This window comes from Pygoscelis adeliae, unplaced genomic scaffold (genome assembly GCF_000699105.1).
Source record: "Pygoscelis adeliae isolate BGI_AS28 unplaced genomic scaffold, ASM69910v1 Scaffold123, whole genome shotgun sequence".
In the NCBI taxonomy this organism is placed as follows: Eukaryota; Metazoa; Chordata; class Aves; order Sphenisciformes; family Spheniscidae; genus Pygoscelis; species Pygoscelis adeliae.
The window spans coordinates 3,349,373-3,359,069 of record NW_008824650.1 but is presented as its reverse complement, the minus strand read 5'-3'; the positions used below and the strand labels follow the sequence as shown (position 1 = coordinate 3,359,069).

General features: G+C 45.2%; 1 protein-coding gene across 1 annotated transcript in view; it reads right to left on the bottom strand.

Annotated features, from left to right (window-relative positions):
• ACVR2B (activin A receptor, type IIB) overlaps nt 1–9,466 on the bottom strand; it is an 18,658-nt gene extending 9,192 nt beyond the window's left edge. Inside the window, exons 1-6 of the mRNA XM_009322512.1 lie at nt 9,186–9,466; nt 5,365–5,474; nt 3,854–4,005; nt 2,593–2,736; nt 1,349–1,492; nt 309–457 (exon numbers count right to left, since the gene is read on the bottom strand). Of these exons, the coding sequence (XP_009320787.1) occupies nt 309–457; nt 1,349–1,492; nt 2,593–2,736; nt 3,854–4,005; nt 5,365–5,474; nt 9,186–9,466 (980 nt within the window). The remainder of the gene's footprint in view (nt 1–308; nt 458–1,348; nt 1,493–2,592; nt 2,737–3,853; nt 4,006–5,364; nt 5,475–9,185) is intronic.
• Nucleotides 9,467–9,697: the final 231 nt, after the last annotated feature.

The following is a 9,697-nucleotide window of genomic DNA, read 5'->3' as shown; positions in this document are numbered from 1 at the left end:
TGCAGCAACCAGATTTCCCTTCCCACTACATGTCACGAGAAGAGTTGATGGAAGAGGGAAGCACCTACCCTTCAGACATTTGCCATAAACAACTACCAACCATACCGACTGTTTCACGGACAAGACACTTTCCCTTCACATTTCATATGTGGTTGGAAAAAATTCTTGTCTTAGCATTGGATTTGTTCGGTTAAAAGGCATTTAATTCCTAAAAGCACAATCTCCTCCTCCATTCAACAGCATCATTTCAAAGAGGTTGTGAACATTTGAACACAGCACTTGAATGGCGTTAACGAAAGAGGCCGTACCTGTGTGCTATGGCAGGTTTGTGTCCTTCACCTTTGCACCAAGGGACATCTTCATGAAGGTAGGACAAGCCACGGGCCATTGTTTCTGCAACATGGCAGAGCTCATTCCAGCTGATAATATTGCCCTTCAGGTAATCCGTCAGAGAGCCCTGTGAAACAGGACATCGTATGTTCTTAATCACAGACCCTGCTACGTGACAGATGTGCCAACTCATCAGTTTAGAAAATGATTTTAATGAGTGCCTGAAAAATTTGAACCTTGATTTAATAGGGGGAAAAAAATCACTAGCGAAAGTAAAAAAGAGGAAATAAAATCCAGAAGCATTCATGAGTCCTCAGCCCTTGACAGCACAGAAAGTATCTGGATGTCTAAAAGGAGTCTACTAATCTGCCAGGGAAGGGAGGTAAGGAAGGGACAAAACCATCTCAAAATAGAGCAATTCATCTAACCTAACAAAGGGGAAAGCCTTCCATGCAAGAAGATGATGCATCGTATCAGCTGGTTGTGGCAATGATTGACTCAGTAGACCTTGGATTAAACAGAGGGATAACACTGCTGGCTCAACCCTGGATTTGTGCGTGTTTGTTTTATTTTAAGTGTTAGTCATGTTTGATAAGTAAAGCAATCCATGAAACGGGAGATATGCCCCAAGCTTCAAAAGCAAACACGGAGCCCATCTGCAAGGGGTGAGCTGGGACTGCGATGGTCTGCGACCCCTGGCTCCCACGTGCTCATCTATGCACGTTAAGAGATGGTGACCACCACATACGTGAGCTGTGGCCTTTTGCGCCTCTCTCCCCCTCCAAGTCCCACCTTTATTAATCCTATGTTTGTGTAGGAAAGCCTTGAAAGCTAAAGGAAGAGCCTTTGAATGAGAGGAGCAGGAGCAGTCCTCCACTACCGCTGAGCCATGGCTCACCGGGGGCAGACTGGATAGATTACAGGGGAGCTTCTGGGAGAACATCAGACACCAAATCCTGCTGCTTCACAACCAGCTGCCTCTCTGCCTTCCCAAAATGTACGTGCAATAATACATTACCTTGTCGTGGAAAGCTGTGATCAGCCAGAGCTCTGTCTCTAGGTTTGTCCCTCTTTTCTCTGCTGCGATAAATTGCAAAAGGTTTTCATGCTTCATGCCAGGAGTATTGAAAATCTCCCTCTCGCTCTGCCAAGATTGCTTATCCTAGAGCAGGGAGAAATGCACCATCAAAGATCACGCTTCCCTTTAAAGCAAACAGCTCCTTCAGCTCAGTCAGAGCTGCTCACGTTCCTCTTAATATCATCCTCTGGAGTTCGGATGTGATGAATCCCTTCAAAATGAGGCTGTTTCTCCTAAAGGGTAGATGCTGGAGAAAGACTGGAAGTTACTGTTCTCAGTCTCCCTTCTCCAAAATTATCCTCAGCTATTCCTAAAGCACATGTGTGGGGAGGGAGGAGGAATCCAAACCCAACCTCACTGAGAAATAAGATTTGTCAAGATTTCCTAAGGAAGCTTGCAAGAAAAAAGCCTGTGCATGCAGCACCCAGATCTGCACTGTAGCTGTAATTGTTACAATTGCAAAATCTAATCTAGGCTCTACTGAATATTTACTAGTAGGTCACAGCTGGCTTGGACAGAAGATGTGCAAATCTCCTTTAGCAACGCTATGACAACAAATACGGGGCGAAAAATTAACGAAGAAAGAGATAGCAGAGAAGCACAAAGACGTTTCAGTCATTCTTCTTTCATTTGACTTTTGATTGCTTTTCTCTTTCCATCTGCAGTTCCTAGAGTCAAGTCAGGAGTGTTCAAAGGTTTCCTAGAGCAGAAGATGTGAGCTGACAGAAATGCTGCAGTGCAATTAGCTTACACAGCACCGGAGCTCTGCCTCTGTAAGCTGTAAACTGTTTGCTGGGTGCGGGTCTGGATTTATAATCTACCCAGGCAGGACACACAAAGCCAGGGCTTTGGTCCTTCGCGTGTACTTTGGGCATTGCAGCTGCATGCTGCCTCACCGGACTTTAACAACATGGACACTTGCAGCGAAGTTAAAATACCCTGTAGATTTCAAAATGTGCTTGTTTTTGCCCTTCTTGCAACAACTACTACTACCGAAAGCATTTGTTAATGAGAGAACACAGAGAAAAGTGTAGGAAGGGAAGGTCCTTGAACTTTTTCCTCCAGCAGAAGAATCCAAATGTATCTTTGTTATGGTCTTAAAAACACCTCCATAGGCACTTCGGGCTTCTCAGCAGCAGTGAGGAAGCCCAGCGAGTGAGAACCTAATGCAATGCCCTTCTCACCTGAATAGGGAAGATTTTCACTGCTACGTAGTCATTCATCAGCTGAGCCTTCCACACGCAGCCAAAGCGTCCCCTCGCCTTGATCTCCAAGAGCTGCAGAGGCTTTAGGCCAACGAGGGGAGAAGGGGGTGGCGGGCCGGGGTCCTGCACGAGAGAAAAACATTGTCACCAGCTGAAGCTGGACTGTAAAACAAAGGGAGGGGAGGAATGGAGAGATTGCATATGGGGAAAGAGGCGTAAAGAAATGACGTTTTATTTAATACAAATTATTTAGATGTACTGTTTGCAGCAAGAGCAGCCCGAAATTCCTTGTCTTGCTTTGTAGGGTATTTGTATATAACAATCTACGCCTCCAAGTGTCATTTTGTGTGTCGAACTACTGCCTGCCATCCTCTGTCAAAACCTGAATTCTCCTGTGTTTTCAAAGCAAGAGCTATTTTGGGCTGTAAAACACCGATGACCTCAAGGCTACCTCCTGCCAAAAGCAGGAACTTTTTGATCTTTGTGACCCAACAGCCAACTACACCTAAAACCTCCCACTGCTTTGCACTTCATTAGGCGTGTTTCACATAACCCTAGCAATGGGCAGTAAACAGGTCTGTCAGCATCATAAAGATTGTATCTGTTTAAACTCTGCATTTGTCCAGGAGAACAACGCAACCCCACAGGACGCGTGGGGTTGGAGCTCTGTCCTATCTGCTTTCAGATGGGAAAGGTTCACAGTATGGGCTGTAATGGGCAGAGGAGGGAGGGAGGTAGCTGCTCGGCCCTTCAGAAGAAACCAGAAGGCTCAGGGCACAGCGGAGCCAGCAAGGACCAGTTCCCAATGGCTTTGGGCCATGAGGATGACCTCCTGCATGCATTCTCTGATGGCTCATAAAAACTGAGCTTCAACAGGGAAAGCATCTCTCCTCACCCCATAAAGCTGGTAGGAACTTTATCATCTTTCTGATCTCTGCTCCTCTGCAAAGTTGGCTGAAATCAGGCAACGGGTTTGAGAGTTTGGGGGGAAGGGTAGCCACCAAGCAGGGCTGTGTAACGCCATCCCTTAGGAATCTCGGACATGGTGATAACCCCGTCTAAACTCATCAGCCTCACAGGGTATGCTAACACCACCACGGAGGCCAACAGTACCACCAACTTCAAAAAGATAGAGAAGTTAGGCCTCCTGAAAAGAGTGAAGCAAAAGTGGATGTGAACATATACTGAGCAGCCTCTGTGCCTTGTGTAAGGTCCAAATAAAGAGGAGCGACTCCCTCACCTCATTAATGTCTACGTGCCCGTAGGGAGGCTTGCGGTGACGGTACATCCAGAAGGCCAAGAGGATGGCCATGGAGAGGACAGCGATGGGGAGCAGCGAGTACACCAGGATGTTGAGCAGGGAGGGTGTTGGAGGCGGCGGCTCATATATGACTGCGAGAAAAGAGCAGGGTAAATGAGGGAAAGGACTCTTCAGGCACGCAACAGCGCTGTCAGCTATACATCCAGATGCAACCAAACCCCATCCTTCCTTTTACTCCAAAGTTGACACTGCTTAGTGGCATGTCCTGTCACATCCAACAGTATTCATAAGCTCTGCAGTTTACTCTTTTCCATATGGCTATTAGTAATAGAGTTACGATGGTCCAAACCACACTTTTTAAGCCGAGCCTCCATCTGACCTTTATTTAAGATGGATATTTCTTGCTGGGATACATAAAAGCAGAAAATTTCCTCCTTTTAACCCTTCCGAATGTATTAAGCGAGCACGAAATCCCTCAGAGCGTTGCTTTGCCTTTTACGGTGATTGACAAGATGTCAGTTTTTAGTAAAATGCTGCCGGAGCCACAATCAAATGCACTACTCCCACAGTAGTTCTTGTTCCAAATTACATCAGTGCAGTTGAGACACAAACAATGGGAATACTAAACGGAGCCATGTTGCTATGTTGGAGACAGGGAAGGAAAAAATAGCAAGACTTGCCAAATTAAACAAAAAACTGTGAGAGAAAGAATATTTGCTACTAGGTTGCTACGGGTACATTAATAACAGGAGATAATAAAACCCATGTAAACAATTAAAAACCTAACAGGAAAGCCCAGGAAAATCTGATAATGGTCTACTGGAACATCTCAGTAAATGCAGGTAGTTGACAGCAAAAGAAACCATCCTAAGGAAAAGATCCACCTGCTTTAATAATTTTTATTGAATGACACTTTAGCAAGCCTACAACTAAAAGAATCATAATTTTTCTATTAGCCTCTGAAGAAGGACCTGCTATTACTTTTCTTCCTTAAATATATCTACAGACTCTGAAAGCTGACACACATTCCCATTCCCTTTCAATCCCCAGTCCAAGATAAGACCAATCAAATGCAAGAATCCTTGATGCCCAAGATATTTGGAGACCTACGATCTAGGAAAACTAACGAAGGTGTCAAATACCTTTTAAGAGTTTGAGTTGACCCATATTATATAAATCACACCACCCTCTTCCCCTTGTGTGGGATTTTGTTTTGTAAGAACCCACTGTGAACATCCACCATAAAGAAAACCTAATCCTTACTGATGGTATACGAGGTGTTGGTCCAACACACTTTACCCACAGAGTGAAACAACATTAAAAAACTATTCTTGAAGAATCCCAGCAGAAGGATTTCTGGACTTTGTAACCAAAATGGTACTTTGTGTCCTGTCGGATGTATTTTTTTGCTCAACATCCAACAACTCAAAGTCATCACAAACTAGGTCTAGAGGAAGAGACCCCAACTCCCCATCCACCCAGTCACTCACCTTCTGGGCCGGTGACTTCAGGCAAATGGGTAAATTTCTCATTGCAATAGTTGCCCTCGCAGCAGCAGAAAAACACTTGAGGGTTTTCTTCTGTGGCTACGCACTCCTGCCTGCGTCAGGGAGGGACAGACACGGCAATGAAGGGAAGAGAAAAAACAACGTCAGCCAGCTCCTGCCTCTTGTCTTTGGGAGCCGACCTGCCGCGAATCGTCGTCTTCACGCGCCTTCTCCTGCTGCTGCGCTGCACAGATCGGCACTCTCCACTTACAGAAAACAACTTGGCACTCAAATACCCCAGTGGATAGCAAAGGTCCTTGAAAAGACCGTAAAGGAAACAAATGCTTCCATATGTACCAAAGGCATTAGATGGCGAGTAATAAATAACAGCCGCCGCCGCTAACTGAACGAGAAGCAGAAAAATGATGGAGAGATGCCTCCTTCCCTGAGCAGTGTCTTTCCCACAGCCTGTATGTATGCCTCCAGGGGAGAGGAGTATTTGATCACGCAATTAAAGATTGTGCCATAAAGCACATATGATGAGGGCTGAGCTAAGACTGCTCTCACAGCCTTGAGCATCACTGTATGCACTAGAAGGGCACCAGACACCAGCAACAACAACAGTCCTGCTGCAGGCAGGAGGAAGGCTGCAGGTTTTGTTTTGTTTTGTTTGTTTGTTTTTTAAAGTTTAATTTTCAAGTGCCATCTCTTTCTCCTTTAAAAAACTTATTCCTCCACAAAAGCCTTTAAGAAAATCAGGTTGCAGCTCTCATTCTTCATATTCGCCTCTTATCCAGGTAGCGCTACAGCCTTCTCAGCACTGAGGTTTCCTTCCACACTGTGCAAGGCGTTAGGGGACTTCCATGGATCAGACCAACTCCACTGCCACACATCCTCCCTCTCCCACAGATCAATGCCAAAAGAGACATGCAGTGATTTTTGCAGTGCTCTAGCAGCCATTTCTTTCTCTTTCTTAAATGCCTGCTTCCCTTCCCTGCCACCTTTTGCTGCGTTACCCTCTGCTTTTAGCTATTAGGGTTGCAGAGCTGCTCTCCGCAGAGAACTGTATCAAACTATTTCCTGAAGCCCAGCTAAATTATATGCATAACTTCCTTCCTTCGACCACTCGGAGGAAGTAGCAAAACAATCATATGTGTTTGACATTATTACTCATTTATGAACCCATGCCAAGCCTCCCTTTCTGTGGTATCACTGACATACTGCCACGAGAAGAATGGAAAGGGCTCTCTTCAATCATAAGACAGGGTAGTTTTTCGGCGCTTTATTCCTTCTGGGGAAAAAAAAGCGGCCGCAGCCGAAATGTCTCCTGCAAGGTCTCAGCTGGGAAGCACTTGGTTTGTTTCTCAGGCTTTTATTTTTTTAAACTTCAAAGAAAAAAAGCAGCTATTTGACTTATTCAAATGAACAAAGATGTTTCAACAAGTTAAGCAATGTTTCCAGATGCTTTTTCGTGAAATCAGATAACAAGCCGTTTGGATTTAACAGCATCAGTATTGGAGTCTTCAATAGAAAACACATCCTTTGCTAAATCTGTTGGTTAAGAAATCAAGCTAATGAGTGAAAACAGCCTGCTCCACATCTGCAATTCATTATCCCTGTCTTTGAGTTGGTGTGCACTCAGGGCAGCCATCCAGGTACATATGACATGTTATACTTAGCAAATATTACAAATGAGACAGTGGGAGAGAATGACACATTTTTCTATGGCAGCGAGGGCATGTTTCATAGTGGTTCACGTGCTCTTCAAGGGAACGTGAACACGACCTCTCCGGTGGGGCTGTGTAAATAAACGAAGAGCACACAAGTCGATTTTTAAACACTACCTTTTTCCTATAGCCTTAAATGTACATATGCCACGTTCTTGTTTCCTTAAGATAAAGAATAGAGTAAGGAGCCATCACCCTCAGCGTCCCAACCCTTGCACTCCTGAATTTTTCACCTTCCAGCGACAAGGAGGCAGCGCTTGGCATGGACCAGCACGTGCTGCCTGCGCTAGGAGAGGAGCTGCAGCCTGGCAGAATAGGACCATGCCCTGCACGCAGCGGACTCTGTTGCAGATACAGGTACAGGTGCATCTCCCGAGGCTGCACCCAGGAGCCCAGCATCCAAAGGTGCTGAAGGCAGAGACAGAAAGGGCGTCAGCACAGCACTGTCAATCGAAAAATCATCTTTTTAGCCATTTTTGCTGTATGGAAGACTGACGAGGGCACTCAAAGGAAGAAAAAAAAAAAAGACTCCATTTAAACAGCCATTATTTAATTAAAGCCAACCTTTCTTTCAAATGTTGCTTTCAACACTCGTACTGTTTGTTAATTCTCAGAAGATCTTTTAGCTTTGCCCTGGAACCGCGGCTTTGAAGAACACGCTGGAGGATAATGGATGCTCAACCCCAGGGCTGCAAAAAGGCTTGTGAGGAGCCCTGGAAACTTTTTACTGTTGTAACAGAGCAACACATTATGACAAAGTTTAAGAACCACTACATCCCTGCACAGAGACACTCAGTGACAATACAAGTGTCACTGTATACAAAAGCAGGCACTGAAAGGAGAAATCTGTTTACAGTAAACACTTCTGCTTGGAAGTAGGAAACTAGAGTGACCTTCTGTTCTCAGAAGGATCGGCATTAAGATGACTAATGGGCCAAGGAGGATTGATTTATCGGGAAAGAATAAAAATTTAACTATATATAGAGCTTGGCTATGCAACTGGCAAGGGAATAGGTGTGGTGGGAAAGTAACCCCAGTGCTAATAATAGAAGGAAGATGAGGAACGACTCACAGTCAGGATAAGCTAAGACAACGGGCACAAAAGCAGGGATAGCGTACAGCGCTGAAGGGAGAAAACTCTCCAGCCATGGGACAAATCTAGTCCCAGCTTAAGCCCTATGGTTTAGGACCTGATGTCCTGAAACTTTTGGAATGAGAGGCTACAAAGATGCACGGCTGGGAATTGCACAAAGGTGAGATCAACCTACATGGTGTTATACCAAGGCAAATCCTTGAATTTTATGTACTATTAATCCTTATTGAAAGGGTTGGATTTAAGTTGGTTGGTTGGTCACTGGGGTTTTTTAACAGAAACACTGAGTCCTGAGCTCCTGAGCATTGTCCTTTTAAACTGTGAAACTTCAGAGGGCTATTTTCTGTAGCTGTAATTCTTTTCCCCTCTGTAGAATTGCATCAAGGGGAATGAGAAAAGACTAGTTTATTTTCCCAGCTACATAATGAGGCTGGAGCCTTCGTACTACAAAACCTCTTTCCTTTTCAGCTCGCTACAGGCAGCGACACATAAACACGCGTATTGCTTTTGCTGCCCCACTCTTTCTCCTGGCCTGTCTCTTAATTCAGCCGAAGAACAGTGAAACTTTTTGCAGCATCACCAACGCCAAAATATCTCAACCTCTAACCACCCCCAGATATCTGTGCTTTTCTAGAGAGCTCCAAATGATTCCAAGTTTTCCTTTGTATCGCCAAATGCTCTTGGAAGAACATATTGCTCTTCATTTGATGGTACAGGACACGTTTTTCAACACATGCCAGAATTATCAAAGCTTTGCTAAGGGAAAAAAAAAAACAACACACACAACAAAAAAACCCTAAAAGTGCCTTTTGCAGCTTCTGTTTAGAAAGTCAAAGCAGGTAAGTGACAATTCTGAGAGCTGCATTAGCAACAGAAGTAATTACAGGGGATGAATGGGCCAATTGACTTGGACTTGCTTTCTTTTCCTTGATGCAAAAATCATGAGCCTTTGCATTTAGAGGAACAATTAAATCTGCATTCAGAAAAAACAGTTAGGCTATTACCTGTCATAACAGTTGAAGTCATCTAACCAGCAGCCTTTCTTCACCAGCTCAATGGAGCCTGAGTTGTTTCTCCAGGAGGCGTAGCAGTGGAGCCGCTTGTCCTTCTCCCCCTCGCAACGCTCCACGCCGCTCTGGTTGGTCTTCTCCAGCTCCCAGTTGGCGTTGTAGTAAATGCATTCCCTTGTCTCAGCCTCCCCATGGCCTGGTCCTGAAGCAAAATTCAAACCCCAAGTACGTTCAGGCAAAATCAGAAACAGATCCCAGGAGACGCATCTCCACATGGCTTTGCTTTAGGTAATGCATACATTTGCCTCCCTGGGAGCTAAGCAGCTCATCGATGTGAGCTTCAGCATGGTGTGGAGGGCTATTCTCCTTTGCTGGTGTGACGTGGGGAACAGAGAGGTCAGGTTTGCCTAGGCTCACAACAGGAGCTCATGGTGAGGTCAAGAGCCCAGCTGAGACCCCCCCAGGTCTCCTCTGGCCAGTGCTTCAGCCACAGGACCCTAACAGGG